At 43.3% G+C, this 18,351-nt stretch overlaps 1 protein-coding gene across 1 annotated transcript in view; it reads left to right on the top strand.

Annotated features, from left to right (window-relative positions):
- Positions 1-18,351, top strand: part of TBC1D31 (TBC1 domain family member 31) — a 199,590-nt gene that overhangs the window by 14,634 nt on the left and 166,605 nt on the right. The window contains exons 4-5 of the mRNA XM_033933010.1: positions 3,246-3,424; positions 13,901-14,052. Of these exons, the coding sequence (XP_033788901.1) occupies positions 3,246-3,424; positions 13,901-14,052 (331 nt within the window). The remainder of the gene's footprint in view (positions 1-3,245; positions 3,425-13,900; positions 14,053-18,351) is intronic.

The raw sequence follows: 18,351 nt of genomic DNA, 5'->3' as shown, positions 1-18,351 counted from the left end.
GATAGGGTAGAATGGAATTTTATGTATCAGGCTTTAGAATGGTTTGGTATAGGTTCTGGATTTATACAAATGGTAAAAACATTGTATAGCTTCCCGATTGCAAGATTAAATATTAATAATAAGATATCTGATGGTTTTCAATTGCAGAGGGGAGTTAGACAAGGTTGTCCTTTATCTCCTTTGTTATTTGATGTTGTATTAGAACCCTTATTGTTAGCAATACAGCAAACGAGGGAGATACAAGGAATTCCATATTCAGATATGGAATATAAAATTTCGGCTTATGCTGATGATATTTTGCTTTATTTGAGAAATCCAGAGTCTACCTTATCTTCTTTATTGGAATTAATTGATAAGTTTGGCAAATTTTCAGGTTATAAAATTAATTGGAATAAATCTGAAATTATACCCTTGAATGTTTACTGTGTAAAAGGATTATTTGATATTTTTCCATTCATATGGAAAGAAGAAGGATTTAAATATCTAGGCATTCAAGTTAAAAAAACAATTGAAGATACTGTAAAAGAAAATGAAAAATATGTATTAAAAAAAGTAATGGAGTTATGTGAACAATGGAACCCATTACATATATCTTGGTGGGGCAGAGTTCAAACTATTAAAATGATGATGTTGCCTGTGGTTTGCTACCAAATGAGTATGATACCTATTTATTTTCAGGGGTCCTTTTATAAGAAGCTTAATAGAATTTTAACAAAATTTCTTTGGCTTGGTAAAACACCTAGAATAGCTTTAGTAACCTTACAAAAATCAATTAAGGAGGGAGGGGTAAATTTTCCAAATTTCTATAGGTACCATCAAGCCTATATTCTACGTCAGGGTATGTATTGGATCCTCCCAGAACTTATAGATAATGCACCAGATTGGTTATATTTGGAATGGCGCCTTATGTTTCCCCTAAATTTAGTTCATTTACCAAGTATTAATATACCTAAAAGATACAGAGAAAATAAAATAATAATGGATACTTGGAAAACATTGAGATTTATTGATAAATTAACACCCATCCCAATATATAAATCAACTAATCAATCCATATGGATAAACTCCAAGATCAAAATTGGCGGAGCTCAAATCCTTTGGAAGAACTGGATTATTGCAGGAATTAGATCTCTAGATGATATTATTTCAGAAGGTAAACTGCTGGATTTTTCACAATTGCAACATAGATTTGGTCTTAATAAAACACAAAGTTTTAAATGGTTGCAATTGAAGCAGGCCATTCAGGTTGGGTTCCCTGAATGGAAATCATTAAACAATCAATATAGTTTAAAGTTCTTATGCTTTAAAGCAGACTTCCTAGGACATCAAGCCGCATTGTGGTATAAATTAATATCTGGATATTTGAATAAAAAACCAAAAAATGGTCTAAGAGACATTTGGAGCATTGAGATTGGACATCAAATTAATGCATCTCAATGGCCACTAATTTGGTCTTGGAGAATGGGATGTACAGTGTCAGCGTCTATGAGACAAACATGGTTCTTTTTATTACATAGAGCTTTTTGGACCCCTACTCGTTTACAAAAACTAGACAGTTCTAAGTCTAATAGATGCTGGCACTGTAATCTAGAACCAGGGACATTAGATCATTTATTATATCATTGTCCTTATATTAAAATTTTTTGGAATTCAATTTGGCCACAAATTAATAAATTAATGGAAAATCATATTGCAATATCATATGATACAATTTTATTTGGAACAATGATGAGAAAAAAAAGTCAAATTTCACCAGAAAATAATAAGCTTTTATTAATTATGACAGGGGTTGCCATTCAACATATAACTAACAATTGGAAAAATTACAACAACCTAAATTACACATTTTGGTGGAATACAATATGCCATATTTTCAAAATGGAAAGAACAATAGCAATACAAAAGGGGACATATAATAAATTTATAAAAATATGGGGGCCATTGACAAAATACTGTAATGAATAAATAATAGAATACTTTTTCTTCTTTTCTTCTTTTAGAGATTTTTTTTTTTTTTATGACACACATATAGGGGGGGTAAGGAAAACAATTTATATATAATATATTATAATATATGATACAAAATGTAACATATGATTAAAAAATAATAGAAGGGTGGGGGGAGGGAAAATGAATAAAATTTATCCAGAATATATTGTATTAGATATAAATATGTTATTGAATAATTATCAATTGTATTCTAATATGTTGTATACTTTTATAAAATTTGAAAATTAAAAATATTATATTAAAGCAATAAAAGGGTGGGGGGAGGGTGAAGGGGAAAATCAAATTCAGACATACATTGTGTTAGATATAAAAGTGATACCATGCATTTATCAACTGTATTTTATTATTATGTACACTTTTTGTAAAATTTGAAAATAAAAATATAATGGAAAAAAAAAAAAATAACAGACTATGGACTTTTCCTCCAGGAACTTGTCCAAACCTTTCTTAAAACCAGCTACACTATCTGCTCTTACCTCACCTCTGACAACATGTTCCAGAGCTTAACTATTCTGAGTGAAAAAATTTTCCTCCTATTGGTTTTAAAAGCATTTTCCTGTAACTTCATCGAGTGTCCGTCCCCTAGTCTTTGTATTTTTTGACAGAGTGAAAAATCAATCCACTTGTACCAGTTCTACTCCTCTCAGGATTTTGTAGACTTCAGTCATATCTCCCCTCAGCCGTCTTTTTTCCAAGCTGAAGAGCCCTAACCATTTTAGTCTTTCCTCATACGAGAGGAGTTCCATCCCCTTTACCATTTTGGTCGCTCTTCTTTGAACCTTTTCCAGCAACGCTATATCTTTCTTGAGATAAGGAGACCAGTCATTGGAATGCTTTCATGTTTTATTTATATACGAGATATACTTATATTTGTCAATATTTGCTTATTTCTGATCTGAAGAAGAAGGATTACCTTCGAAAGCTAATCAAAAAAGGAGTAGAAGGGGGCCTAATGGGTAAGGCTGGAGCCTCAGCACCCTGAGGTTCAAGATTCAAACCCAATGCTGCTCCTTGTGACCCTGGGCAAGTCACTTAACACTCCATTGTCCCAGGTACATTAGTCAGATTGTGAGCACACCAGAATGGATAGGGAGAAATACTGGAGTACCTGAATGTAAACCACTTACACTATAAGTGGTCTATGAATACTAAAATAAATAAATTTAAAAAATAACAGTCTTTTTCCTTTTAATTGTATTTATTTATTTTTTTGCATATTTACATTTCATTATAAGATACCAAAGAACTGGTTAGTTGGATGCGGGGCCATGAATCTGCTGTCTCCTCTGTCTCTGTGCATGGTTCCGGGAGGTATGCGCTTACCACCTCCAATGATGCATCTCAGCTCTGGGATCTAGATACCTTTCAGCGGAAGAGGAAGCTGAATGTTCGCCAATCTGTGGGGATACAAAAGGTCAGTTAATAACCTAGATGCTTGCTAGGTTTGTGACTCTAGAGAGCTAAGCTTTCTAAAGGGTATCCAGTACTTAAACTATAACTTTGACCAGTTGGTATGAAATAAAAGAATTATTATTGCCAAAGAAAGGATTAAAAGAAAACGTTAAAAAAAATGTTTCTATTTGTTACCAAAGGGTGAACTTGTGAATAATACAAAAAAGATGAATATATGATATACAGAAACTATAATAGTATATGTACATAGATGGTATAAATAGGTAAGATATACAGTGATACCTTGGTTTACAAGCATAATTCGTTCCAGAAGCATGCTTGTAAGCCAAAGCACTTGTATAACAAAGCAAAGTTTCCCATAGGCCATAATGCAAACTCGGTAGATTCGTTCCACAACCAAAGTTTGCTATGGTGACCCAGGGGTGGGTACCTGCCCGTGGGTGCCGCAGCCCATTCAGCGGGGGTGGCTTTCTTCCCTCGGGGTCCCCGTGTGGCTGCCCTCCCGCTTTGGCCGATGCCTTCTGGCTCCCGATTCAAGGCGGCTGCCATCCTGTAGAAGCATGTGCAGGACCTCTCAGCTCCTGGGACAAGCTGTCCGCCGCCCTGACAGCGCGCATGCTTGTTCGTGGCACGCACATTGTTAGGGAGGCAGCTGGCTTGACTCGGGAGCTGAAAGGTCCTGCGCATGCTTCTACAGGATGGCAGCCAGCTAGAATCGGGAGGCGATGGCAGAGGCACTGGGCGAAGCAGGAGGGTAGCCGCACGGGGACCCCAAGGGAAGGAAGCCACCCTGTTGAAGGAGCTGTGGCACCCACAAGCAGGTACCCACTCCTGGGCCACCATAACTGAGAGCTCACTTAGCGAGTAAACGCTCGTTTTGTTAGGCACGATTTGCGGAGTGTTTTGCTCGTCTTGCAAAACACTCGCAAACTGTGTTTCTCACAAACCAAGGTTTGACTGTACATATATTTAAACTCATGTATTGCAAACTGCTCTGAATTGACTCCCCAGTCATTAGTAGCGGTATAGAAGCTTCCAATAAGCATAAACCTTCCTATCACCCATCCATATCTCTCTGTCTCCCATCCACTCAGCCCTCTGTTTCTTACCTTGCTCACCCCTCCTTCCTGTGAGACTGTCATTGGAATATTTTCATGTTTCACTTATACATGAGATATACTGATATTGGTTAAAATTTGCTTATTTCTGATCTGAAGAAGAAGGGCTACCTTCGAAAGCTAATCAAAAAATGCACTAAAAAAGGTATCGCCATATCTCCTTTATATTTTGTTTTGTTTCTTTATATTGCCTGGTACTTGTGAGCTGGATTGTTGGAAGCAGGATGGAACATTGGTTTGACCCAGTGTGACTATTCTTATGTTTTTATTTAAATTGGTGCACAATTCCAGTATTATCTTAATGCAGTTTTAAAATAGTATATTCCTACAAGGTACTTGAACTCTTCTAGTAAGAACTATGTAGCATTAACTACTTTTGTTGTTTGGAGAGTAGCCAGTCACTTTAGTTCTTTGATATGAAAAAAAAAGATCTGGAAATAGGTTTCCAATGCAATAGGAATGGTATGCTGAACCATAGGGTTGTCCACATCTGCTCGCAAGCATTCTGCAGAAGATGTCAATCGCAGATTTTCAGCTGCTCCTCTGCTGCCTTTTTCAGTTCTTCCTTCTGTAGATGAGCATGAAGGTGTCATTCAGAACTTTATTTTTGCAGTGTTTTTTTGTGATCTTTTTCGGTTGTTCACAGTTTTTACACGGTTCCAGGACCAGTTGTGCCTGCTTGGAGAGGAGCAGACTATCTGTAGCTGGCAGGTAGGTGTTCAGCCAGCCTGCTTGAATATACCGCAAATGACCGGGACCGCAAATTCGTGGCTGTTAGGCATCAACAGCATCCTTCAGTTAAAGTGCTGACTGCAGTTTTGCCCCCCTCCCCCCTCTCTTTGGTGGTCATTGTGGCCTGGGAAGGTGGATATTCAGTCCAACTGAGGTCCAACTGGCAGCCCAAAGATCTTGGTATGGCAGCCGATCAGTGGACTGAGGCAGAAAATTCCTCCAGATCCAGCTACTTTGTCAAGGAGCTGAAGCAGGCTGCAGCACATTTTCTCCTGCACTTGGTCTGTGAGTACAGGCTATGACAGCCTAAGGGGGGAGGGGGTTCTGAAAAATTGTGATTTGACTGTTTTTACATGTACAGCCTTGTTTCCACTCCCCCCCTCCCCAAGTCCTATTTTGAGTGAATTTTGATCAGCTCTGAAGCATTCTAAAGCTGTTTTTTGGCATAAAAATGCTGCCACTGGGGCTTCCGGTGACGTCACGGAGCATGGTGGACGGTTAGAGATCGTGCTCTGACCTCCGTGGGCAAATACCTCCTTCCCTGAGGTGCCGGGGTGTCTCCTCCTGCCACGGAACCTTGCTACTCCGAGCCGGCAGTGGATCGCATGCAAAATATGCCCTCCAAAAAGTCGAGCGCAGAGGGACGTCGGCCCGATACGGGCAGTGAACAATCCGGCCTGCGCCATGTGCGTGGGGCGTCCAGAGCGCCCGAGCGAGAGTCGGAGCAGAGCGCGTCAGAGGACGAGTCGGAGAGAGGCGCCTCTCCGAGACTGAGACGCCAGGACAGCGCCGCGGCGATAACCAAAGCCGATCTCCAGCAGTGGGCTTACGATATTAAGCAGGAGGTGGCAACTGTGAAAGGCAAGATCAAGGATGCAGTGAAAGAAATAAGGAAGGATTTTGCTGACCTCCTGGGAAGAGTGGAGGAGACGAAGCGGCGCATTGGAGATCAGGAGGTGGTGGTGCAGGATCTGAGTGGGGCGTTCAAGGAGGCGCAAAAGGACTGGCATGACTGCTTTACACGCCTTGAGGACCTGGAGAACAGGTCGCGCAGGAATAATGTACGTATCAGAGGGGTGCCGGAGCTAACTGAATATCAAGATGCAGTTCAAGTGGTTCAAGAGATTTTTGTGGCCCTTTGCCCGCAGGATGGAGACGCTGTTGGAGCCAAGGCGGTGAAGGTGGACAGGGCCCACCGGGCACTCGGCCCCAAAAGGGATGATAGCCCTAGAGATATCATAGCATGTCTTCATGCCTTTGTGGACAAAGACCGGATGGTGAGGCAGGCCAGAGAGCTGGGCACGTTTGATTGGAAGGGACATAAAGTGGAAGTTTTTCAAGACCTATCTGCAATTACTTTGCAGAAGAGGCGTGAATTTCGCCCGGTGGTGCAGATCCTGAGAAAGAATAATTTGAAATACCGCTGGTTATTCCCTTTTGGGCTCCTGATTACCATCAATGGAACGCACAGGAAAGTCACCACTTTGGAAGAAGCTGGGGCATTGCTGCGGAGGGAAGGTTTCCAGAGTGCGGAGGATCCCCCTCTGGGGAGCTCGTCGGGCCAGATGGCGGAGCGCTTCCAGTGGCAAGCTAGACCGGTGCGGTCCCGCAAACGCAGACCGGATGGTAGAGAAGGCGTGGGAGAGTCCAAAGGCAGTGGTTCAAGGCCAGCCACCTGAGGAGGAGATGTGAAGACAGTGGTCTACTCCTGTTGAAGATTCTTGGAAGCGGGGGACTTGGGGACCTGATGGACAGTGTTTCTGTATGTGGGGGTATATTTGGGGGTATGAGAGCGGGGTATCCAGTGGAGGGGAGTGTTTGTAGTGTGAATGTGATGGGAAGCACCTTTGGGGGGGGGAGGAGGGATGGGGACATGGGCTTTGGTGGGGTCGCCCGAAGCCATGGAAGGGAGATGGAGGTGGTGGGAGTGGGGATGGAGGGGAGGGGGGTGGGGTGATTGGGGGAAGAGGGGTAACAGCATGGGATTTAGGAGAGGATGGAGGGGGAGGAGGAAGAAGGGTGAATGGTGTGGATATGGTATTCTGGGTCATGGCAGCTGATAAATTGAGAGTGGGTAGCTTTAATGTTAAGGGTCTCAACATGCCCTGTAAACGTCAGTTATTGTTAAAGGAATTAAAGAGGCTGCGGATTGATGTTAGTTTTGTGCAAGAAACTCACTTTTTGAAACCTGGTGAAAAGCTGATACAATATAAAGAATATCCTGAAAGGGTTTGGGCTTCTAATCGAACCGAGCAAAAGAAGGCGGGGGTGGGTATCTTGTTTGCTAAACATCTTAAATTAGTGCCTGAACAGGTATGGAGGGATGAGGGGGGCATTGGGTTATCTGGGTGGGCCAACTTAACGGGGAAGTGGTTACTTTAGTGAATCTGTATGCCCCGAATACGCAACAGGGTTTTTTTTTTTGATGAGGTCTTGGCCAAGGTACTGCTAGTAAAAAAGGGTTCATTGTTGGTGGGAGGAGACTTTAATTTGGTTACTGACCCTCGCTGGGATTCTACAGGGGCTGGGGAGGATAGACTTAAGTCAGATAGGAAGCGGCTTAAGCATTTCGTGGATGTCCTCAATGTGGTTGATGGCTGGCGTTCCCAGCACTGGATGGGTAAGGATTTCTTTTATTACTCCCCTGTGCATGGGGTGTATACCAGAATAGATATGTTGTATTTGGATAAGGGGTGGGGGGGTAGATTGCTTGGGACTCATATTGAGGACATTGGGTGGTCGGATCATGCTCCCATTTGGATGGATGTTCGCGGGGGGAGAACCCGGGTGGGGGACCAATATTGGAAATTAAATGATAGTTTATTGCGGGACCCGTTGCTGCTTCGTAAGGTGGAGCAGGCTATTATGGATTTTTTGGAACATAATGATGTTAGTCAATACTCTTCGATGACGATCTGGGAAAGTCTGAAAGCCGTGCTGCGGGGAGAGCTTATATCGATGGCCGCGTATAAAAAAGACACACCTTGCAGAAACTTTACGACAGCTAGTAGATCAGCATAAGCGTGGTCAAGGGGGAGCGCCCCTGGGACTTCGGATTCGTGAGGTGCGGGCAGAATTGGGGAAGTTGGAGGATGAGGAAATCCAATTTAATCTTGAGCGTCTTCGTTTGAGGTTTTTTGAATCTGGTAACAGAGCAGGGAAGTTGTTGGCTCATCGTCTTCGCCTGCAGCAAACGCAATCTAATATTATGGCTATTAAGGATAGTTCGGGACACGTTAACGGAAGAGGGGGCTATTCACGCCCGCTTTTGTGAATTCTATCAAAAGCTATATTCACCAGAGAGTCAGGGGTCAGAGGAGGAGATTAAACAGTATCTTCAGGACTTGGGCCTAGCAGCTCTACCGACCTCTGTGACGAACGGGCTGGATGCGGATATTACTTTGGAGGAGGTGCATAATGTGATTCGACAGCTGAAACCGGGAAAATCACCGGGGTTAGACGGGTTTACGGGATTATTTTATAAGAAGTTGTCTACTCTGGTGGCACCGTTGTTGGCACGCTTGTATAATGATCTGAGAGATGGAGCACAATTGCCTTTCTTTATGCGGCTGGCGGGGATCACGATTCTACCAAAGCCGGGGAAGGATGTTACTCAGTGTGGGAGCTACCGGCCGATTTCTCTACTGGGTATTGATAACAAAATATTTGCTCGGGTGCTCGCTGATCGTTTGGCGTCTCATATGCCAACCCTTATCCATCCTGATCAGGTGGGATTCATAGGGGGGCGGCAAGCGGTGGACGGGATTCATAAAGTTTTGAACTTGATATGGCAGGCACGACGGGTAGGGGGCTCCTGGGTGGCGGTGGCGGTGGATGCCGAAAAGGCATTTGACCGCGTAGATTGGCGATTTATGGAGGCGGTCCTCCGACAGGTAGGCCTGGGGGCTCGCTATGTGTCCTGGATTTTATCTTTGTATAATGGGCCCATGGCGTGTGTGAAAATCAATGGGGTTTACTTCTCCCCCTTCGAATTGCGGAGGGGGACGAGGCAAGGGTGTCCCCTGTCACCCTTGCTGTTTGCTCTGGTGATTGAACCTCTTGCACAAAAGATTCGACAGACGGCTCGGGTGCGGGGGGTACCGATCCGGGGGAATGAATACAAATTGTCTTTGTTCGCTGATGACATCTTGGCAATTGTGGAGGGCTCGGTGGAGTCCCTTTTATCTCTTCAGGACCTTATGACAGATTATGGGGCTCTTTCGGGCTTTAAAGCCAATATGGCTAAAACAGAGATACTTAATATATCGGTCCCGGACTCGGATATTCCGGGTATTCAGAGAGTGGTGCCCTTTCGTTGGGTTAAAGGCCCCATTAGATATTTGGGTATCCAGTTGGGGGTGGACTGGGCGACCTTATTTCAACTTAACTATATTCCCCTGGTTGCGTCCCTGGCCAGGGATATGGATCGATGGGATAAATTATATGTGTCTTGGATGGGGCGCATGGAGGTAACTCGGATGCTGGTGTTACCTAAATTCTTATATTTTTTTCATTTTTTTTATTTATTTATTTATTTATTTTTTTAGAAATCCCTAAGAAATATTTCCTTCGCTGGCAGCGCAGCCTCTTGCGGTTTGTATGGGGAGGTAGAAGGCCACGGATGGCTCATTGGGCCATGTTTAAGTTTAAGACGGAGGGGGGTTTGGGGATCCCACATCTGGAACACTATTACCGGGCGGCTCAGTTACGAGCAGGAGTGGAGTGGCATGCGCCCTCTTTGAAATTATGGGTACAGGTTGAACAAGGGGTGCTAGATGTGGCATGGGGGGCACAGATCCTGGGGTCGCTTATGTGGGAAGATTTGGGGATGAGGGAGCTGGGGACAATCTCTAACCCGTTCACTAAATGGACGCTGCGGGTTTGGAAAGGAGAAGCTCGCAAATTGCTAGGTAAAAGTAAGGGGGTGTTCTTCCTCCCCTTGTGCCATGCGTCTGATTTTATGCCGGGGAGAGATGGGGGGATATTTGCGAGGTGGGCAGCGATTGGGTTGCAGTACTTTGGCCAATTCTTGGAGGGTGAGAATATTCGGGCTTTTCCTGAGCTTCAGGCTCTTCATCAGTTAGATTATAAGGACCTCTTCCCCTATCTCCAGGTGAAAAGTTATCTGCAGAGGGCTAAACGGGATGATGCCGCGGTTTATACTTGTTCTGCCTTTGAGCAGTTGCTGGGGTCCCCAGTGCGCAGAGGCTGCATTACTATGTTGTACAAGTGGGTGCATCAGGATGGGGCCTGGAAACCTACATATTTGGTGGCATGGGAACGGGACTTGGGGCAGGTGTTTGATGAGGCCTTATGGGAAACTATATCACTTAGGATACATCATATAGCAGTGGCTCCTGTACTGGTGGAGAATGCTCTTAAAATGTTGGTCCGCTGGTACATGACCCCGGTTCAGCTGAGTAAGATGTCGGTTCAAGGATCAGCCTTGTGCTGGAGGGGATGTGGGCAGCGGGGAACCTTTTTTCATATGTGGTGGAGCTGCCCTTCAATTCACGATTTTTGGAGTCAGGTGTTTCAGTATGTGGGGGCGCTTCTTCAGGTGCCCCTCCAAAGGAGAGCGGAGGTAGCGTTATTGGGGTTTCCCACGGGAGGTGCTGATGATACCCAGGATAGACTGGCACGGTTGGCTTTCACAGCGGCCAGGTTGACTGTGGCTCGCCTTTGGCGTAGCACGATTTTGCCTACACTGCCTCTTATGAAAGATAAATTGGGCTGGGTCTGTGAAAAATACAGGCTTTCGGCCCTGTTGACTCGGCGGTGGCAGCAATATTATGATATTTGGGGGAGATACCTTGAGGTTGAGACCAGGGATGGGGGGAGCGCTGCTTTCAGCTGACTTTTTCTTTGTATGGTGGGGTTTTGAGTTGATTCTGTACTTTTTATCCTTCCTTTTCCTAGGGTTCTATGATGCCTGTGGGGATGATTTTTGGTTTAAAGGGGATGATGGGTGTGGTATGCTGTTACAGGGGGGGGAGGGTGGGAGGGGGGGTTGTTTCCAGGGGATTGTTGCTTGTTTGATTGTATTGCCTGTACTGTTTTGATACTGTGATGCTAAGTTGGTGTGCATTTTTGGTTATAAATAAACAATTGCAAAAAAAAAAAAAATGCTGCCACTGTAGCTCTCTTGGATTTCCCCAATTTTTTTTCTAAGTTCTTTAACTTTCTTAAAACACCTAGTTTTGCCTTAAAATTGATAGGGATGGAGTCCTCATACTCTAATATCCTTATATCATGCCTTATTTGTGCTGGATGGGAGGCTGAAGAGTGCCTTTGTGCCATGTCCTGGAAGGAGGGGTGGGAGCTTCGAGCTTTGTCCCTATGCAGGCCTCTAGGGCTAGAGAAATGCAGATGGGCTCAGTCAGGAGGAGTAAAACACTTTCTGGAGTCCGGGGACAGCATCTTTGTGCACCACAAGGGCATAGAAGCTTTGCAGCCCAAGAAAAGGCATTTGCTCCATCCTAAGGGACAAGGAGACTTGCCCTCTCAGGCCCTTACCCCAGAGTTTATTAATCTCTAGCAGGCTTATGCACAAGGCATAAATTACCAGTTCAGTCCTTCAGTCTGTGGACCAGCATGCAGACCTTGCTGGAATTTCAGAGCACTTTGTCCCTAAAAGTGGAGACTATTCTGGACTATGATGGTCCTTCAGTCAGGGACTTGGAGAATGAAGGGTTGGATCTGATCCCTTTACTGTCCCAAAATGAGGTTTCCCTGATGGATGACACAGTCTCCCATTCAGAGGACCAAGAGTTACCGGCTATGGATCAGGGAGATGATCCTTCTGTCTGCCCTAATGGAGATCTTTACCCTCCGAGAACTGAAAATAGACTATCTGCAAACCCTGTCTTCCTAGTGTTCTCTATTCAGCAGGGTTTGGACTCATCCCATGTCTTTTTTTTTTTTTTGTGGCACCTGGACATAAGGATCTTAATTACAGGAGACTCCTGAAGGCTCCCTCTGAGTGGCTAAAACCATGGCTAAATTGTATCCCATAGATCCCTTCCACTGCAATATCCAACTTTTGTTTCTTTCTTATTGTCTAACATCTCTCTCCCCCCCTCCCCTGCCTTGTGCCATGGGTCAAACCTCTCCATACCCCTCCATGCAGCATCTCTCCCTTCCTCCCCTCCATTATCATATGCAACATTTCCTTCTCTCTCTCTCCATGCACTATCTCTCCTTGCCCTCAACCTTATGCCCAACATTTCTTCCTCTTCTCCATGCATGTCCCTCTACCCTCCCTCTCACCCCTTTCTATCCCTTTGTTTCATTTCTCCCTTCCTCTCCTCCACCCCAATAATTCTTCCTTTCTCCTCTCTCCTCCCCCCTATGTGCAGCATCTTTCCTCCCCTCCCCCTGAGCAGCATCTTTTCAACCGTCCCTCCCCATCCCCCTGTGCAGCAGCTTACCATCCCTCCCTTTCATTCCCCTGTACAAAAGCATCCCACTGTGAGACCTGACAAACCTCCAGTTCTCCTAAAGCAGCAATAGTGGCGGCGGTTGGCAGTCAGCAGACGCAGCCCTCTGAACAGGTTACTTTGCAGCTTGCCCCACCAGGGCTTCCCTCTGCCGCATCACTGATGATGTCATCAGTGATGCGGCAGAGGAAAGGCTCTGGTGGGGCAGGCCACAAAGCAGCTCGTTCAGAGCGCTGCATCTGCTGACAGGCTGCACTGCTGCTGCTTTAGGAGGTCTCGGTGATAAGTGAGGTCTCACCGGAAGGGGGGGTGGGTTGGTCACTGAATCAGTAAGTCCGATTTTCTCGGACAGCGAATTGATTCAGATCAGTGAATTGGACAGCACTAGTGGGAGGATTTCACTTTTGGGTCCTCATTCCTACAAGCAGGCTCCTCTCCCATCTGAGAGTTTGGAGACTATATCGTTCCTATTATACTGGAAAAAAAGATTAGGTTCTTACCTTGATAATATGAGGCACTTGATGTCAAAATTTATAATAATTATTCTTCACAAGTATTCCAAACGGTACAGGTAAAATCAATCCATATAACACACATCAATGGGTTGTGGTGCGGACCCAACACTGTCCATGTTTCGGCTGTGAATGCTTTCAACAGAGGTCCAAATGCCACAAGACTTAATTATGTATAAAGCATACAATGTTGTGTGAATAAGGAAAATGCCAATGTTGAAGCGCGTTCTTTCACTTTGGTTTGACGAGTTTTTGTTTTCACGCTTCAACATTAACATTTTCTGAAAAAACACACTCCTGGAATAGATATATAGATGATGTTTTTGTTTTATGGACAGGAAATGTTGATGAACTAAACAAGTTTGTTATTTGGTTAAATTCTTGCAATTCATCTATTCAGTTTGTTTACACATATTCATACGATAATATTTTAAGATGATATTGTGATCACCTCCAATGTCCTAAGCCTATAAATTTAGTAAGGGTATAGTGTTTCTTTATGTATATTAATTATAGTTATAAGCACAAAAACTACAAACACTAAATATAGAAGCAATAGAATGTGAATCTTATTCTATGCACCTCTGGATGTGAATGCAGATGAGATGCATTTTTCTGTTTATGTACAATTTCACTTAATGATAACTGTGTTTTGTTTTGTTTTCCTTTCATGAAGGTTTTCTTTCTTCCTTTAAGTAATACCATCCTCAGTTGCTTTAAAGATGATTCCATCTTTGCTTGGGAAAGTGATACTCTTAATTGCAAATACCAACTGCCAACTCCAGAGGAAGGATCAAGGTTGCATTATAAGAGTTTTGCAGTCAGCAGGTAATCTTGCCAAAACATTCTTAGGCTACGGTACACTATACTGTGTTGAAGAGTTGCCATGTCATGTTAATTTGTCCTAGAAAGCAGACAAACATTATAATGCTTTGTGCACTTTATTGGCTCAGTTTATCACATTCCCCCCCTGCTATTCAATTGAGGTTGGGAAATCTTGTTATTAACTTTTACTACCAAATCACTCAATCAACCAGCATTTATTGACCAACTTCTTACTCCTTATCACCCAGCTAGATCTCTTCGTTCCACATCGCAGAATCTTTTAATTGTTCCATCTCTCAAATCAATAAACACTTTGAGATTCAACAATTTTGCTGTTACTGCTCCTACCCTTTGGAACTCATTACCTCCCTATTTGCGGCCGGAACCCTCTCTTAAACAATTTAAAGCTAAACTCAAAACTTTTTTATTTGAGGATGCTTTCGGATAAAACTGTCCTTTTTAGGACTAAACAATTGTCAGTCTTTCCCTTCCTACTGTTTTTTCCCTTTTAAATGTACTTTATTTTAATTATTGTAGTTCTTCCCTTTTCCCCTTTTGTGTGGAGTTTACTTTTTTGTCTTCAGTGGTCTTTCGTTTGGTGTAATTTTTAACGATTTCCCCTTTTTTTACTATTATTGTACACCGCTTAGAAATTTGTATAAGCGGTATAACAAACTTTTTAATAAACTTGAAACTTGAAGAAGTACCTGAAAGTAATAATTGATTTAGAAGACAAACTTTGGATAATAAATGTGTATTAGGATAAGGTCAAGCTGGATAGCTGAATCCTCACACCTGGGTGGGCAGAAACTTTTCTCCAGCACATTTCCAGTTAATTTGATGCTAGCTGTCGTATAGTAATTTTAAGCAATTCAATATACTTTTTTTCTAACTTTTTCCATCCATCTAATCTAACCAATTTCTGTTTTTATCCCACAGTTTTTACTTGTTATGTTTCATTTTTTAACGAACTGTAAACCGAGTCGAGCTCCTTTCGGTATATGAAATGAAGATTAGATTAGGTTGTGCTGCACATGTGCACCTTTTCCTAATACATAATTCCTAGCATCCTGTTTGTTTAATTGGTTGTTGCCGTACACTGAGTAGAAGATTTCAGCGTACTATCTACAATGACACCTAGATCTTTTTCTTGGGTGCTGACTCCTGCCTCAGGTAACTATGATTTGGATGATTCTTCCCAGTGTGCAACACTGTATTTATCCATGTTAAATTGTATCTGCCATTTGGATGTCCAGTCTTCCAATTTCCTATGGTCTTTCTGTCTGCATGTATTTTAACAACTTTGAATAGTTTTGTGTCATCTGCAAATTTAATCTTTTCACTTGTTTTTACATTACATTACATTAATGACTTCTATTCCGCCTGTACCTTGAAGTTCTAAGCGGATTACATCAAAAAGATAACTGGACATTTCCAGGAAGAGGAATACAATTAAAGACGTTTTTCCAATTACCAGATCATTTATAAATATGTTAAATAGCATCGGTCTCAGTTCAGATCCCTGCAGCACTCTGCTATTTCTCAAATGACCATTTAACCCTACCCTCTGTTTTCTGTACAGTAACCAATTCCTAATCCACAAAAGAACATTGCCTCCTATCCCATGACTTTTTAATTTTCTCATGAGGGACTATGCCAAAAGCTTTCTGAAAATCTAGATATACTACATCAACTGGCTCACCTTTTATCCACTTGTTTATTCATGCCATCAAAGAAATGAAGCAAATTGGTGATGCTAGACTTCCAAGCTGACTAGCCCATGTTTGTCTTTGTGTTATGTAATTTTATTCTTTATAATCAATTCCACTAATTTCCTGGCGACTGAAACCAGGCTTACCAGTTTGTATTTTTCTGGATCACCCCTGGAACCCTTTTTAAAAATTGGCATTACGTTGGCTGCTCTCCAGTTTTCAGGTGGTGATTTTAGCAACTGATTGCAAATCAGCAATTTCATGGTTGAATTCTTTTAGTACTCTGGGGTGTATACCCATCTGGTCAAGGTGATTTAGCACACTATAACTTGTCAGTTTGACTCAGTACGTCGTCCATGTTCCCTAAGATTACTTTCAGTCCTCTGCATCTATACCCTTGAAAATCATTTTTTGTACAGGTAGATTTCTTACACCTTCTTTCATAAAGATTTGTCTTATTACATGTACCGTATGGCAATACTTTATTAAAAGGAACGTGGAATAAATATAACATATTTCTTTTATTTAAGGAAGAAAGTTATCCAAAACTCATGTCACCCATGTGAAAAGTAACTGCCCCTTAACTGCACCATTTTTAGCACCAATAATTGAAACCAAATACTTCCTATCAGTCCTTTATATTGCTGTTGAGGTATCTTGGCAAATTGTTCTTTGCAGAACTATTTTAATTTAGGCACATTTGTAGGTTTTTGTACATTGGCTGCATGTTTGAGGTTCTGCCATAGCTTTTTTGTCAGGTTAAGAAACATAGAAACATGCCAGCAGGTTCAATCTAAAACTTAATTTTGTTTCTGGTCAGCCATTCATATGTAGACTGACTTTTGGGGTTATTGTCTTGTTGCATCACCCATTTCTTTATCGTCCCTCCAGATCGGCACAGAAACTGATGGGTTATAAAGCACCTTGACCAGCAGGTGGAGACTGAGACACAAACTTTTGACTGTAGTTATAAGTGAGCTGTGCAGTTCCAAGATAATCAATCTGTTCTCAGTCTCCATCAGGTGGAGGTGGTAAGCCTGTGCAGTCTTATTTTCCTGGTTTAGTGTAGAGCTGTTGGATTTTGTTTTAAATTTTGCCTTCTTGTCCCTGTTTATTTTGCTGGATTGAGCTTGGGGGACCCTTTTGGGGTCTGTCCAACCTCGGGAGTGCCACATTCGACTGGTCGAGTCCACCAGCCCAAATTTTTAATTAGAGGTGCCTCAGCTATAAACCTTGCCACCAAATACTGTGCAGGCAATGCATATAGCTTAGAGAGCCAGTGGGGTCAGTTCAGGTTTAATTAGTTATATTGCAGAAAAAAAATCCTGAGGCAGTACTGGTCTGAAGGGAAGCCTTCAATTGAGGTAAATTGTGTTTAATTGCTAACCGGCACGTTTTGGTTTGCTTAATAGCAGTTTTTGCAATGCGCATTTTTAAGCTTAAAAAGTGCTCATTATGCTCCCGACGCGGTGTTGATATGGCTGGCTTGTGTTTGTGCTGGCTGGCTTGTGCTTGAAGCGCACTGGCCAATGCAAAGGGAATCCTTGTCGGTGTCGGGTGCTGGCAAGCAAACATTGGGGAAGTTTTTTCAGTGGGTTTTTTCGCTGGTTTTGGCAGGAAGCTCCACCATCTTGCCTGTGGTCTCAGGTGACCTTCTCCCTGTCTTAGAGAGGCCGGAACAGATTTCTGCTGGGTCTCTTGCCTTGGCAGTGAGTCCTGCTTTGCCGCCTGCGGTGTTTGCCCCAGTTTTTCTTTTAGCCATGTTTAAGGCTTACTTGCAGGCAGCTGGGGGTCCTGTTTCTTCCCCAGGGGACTCAAGTTTTGGGTTTTTTTTGGGGGGGGGTTGCCTTCCACGTCTACCCCCACTTGACTCCTTCAGCACCAGCTCTGGTCCATTCTTCCCCCCCCCCCTCCTGTCTTCACCCAAGCGGCTGTGGGTTACATGGGACAAGGATTTTGTTTGACGATACGTTTTTCACCTGATGAGGATCTCTCAGGGGGACGGAGGATGCAGACATGGGTTTTTCAGAGGCATCAGCTGGTGAAGATGCGTCGGTGGTGCGCATTTTTCTCTGGGAAGAGCTACAACAGCTTATTCTCCTGGTTTCGTTGGTTTTGTATTTTGAGGAGAACACAAAGGAACCCCCGCAGGTGGTGGACCCCCTACTTCAGGGGATCTGGTCAGCCTCCTGTTCTTTTCCTATGCATCAGGATATTTGGGATGTAGTGCGCATGTAGTGGAAGTTGTCAGATGTGCCTTTTTGTTTGGCACAGTCCATGGCTCGGCTTTCTCCCATTCCTGATGAGGATAGGGATACTTTTAAGTCTCCTGTGGTTGATGCGGTGGTCTCAGCTATTGCGCGTAGGCATACGGTACTGGTTGAAGGCAGTTCAGCCTTGAGGGACTCTCGGGTTCGTAAGTTGGAGTCTCTTCTTCAGCAAAGTTTTGCTATAGCTGCCTTGGCGGTCCAGGCAGTGATTTGTGTCAACCTGGTAGCCTAGGCTTGTTTCCAGTGGTCCGACTGAGTGCTTGATTGGGAATCTGATGACCGCTCCTTGATGGATCAGAAGGTTGCTAAAATTGAACTTG

The sequence above is a fragment of the Geotrypetes seraphini genome, chromosome 2 (genome assembly GCF_902459505.1).
Source record: "Geotrypetes seraphini chromosome 2, aGeoSer1.1, whole genome shotgun sequence".
Classification (NCBI taxonomy): Eukaryota; Metazoa; Chordata; class Amphibia; order Gymnophiona; family Dermophiidae; genus Geotrypetes; species Geotrypetes seraphini.
Note: the sequence above shows the minus strand (reverse complement) of the source record. Positions and strands in the feature narration are given on the sequence as shown.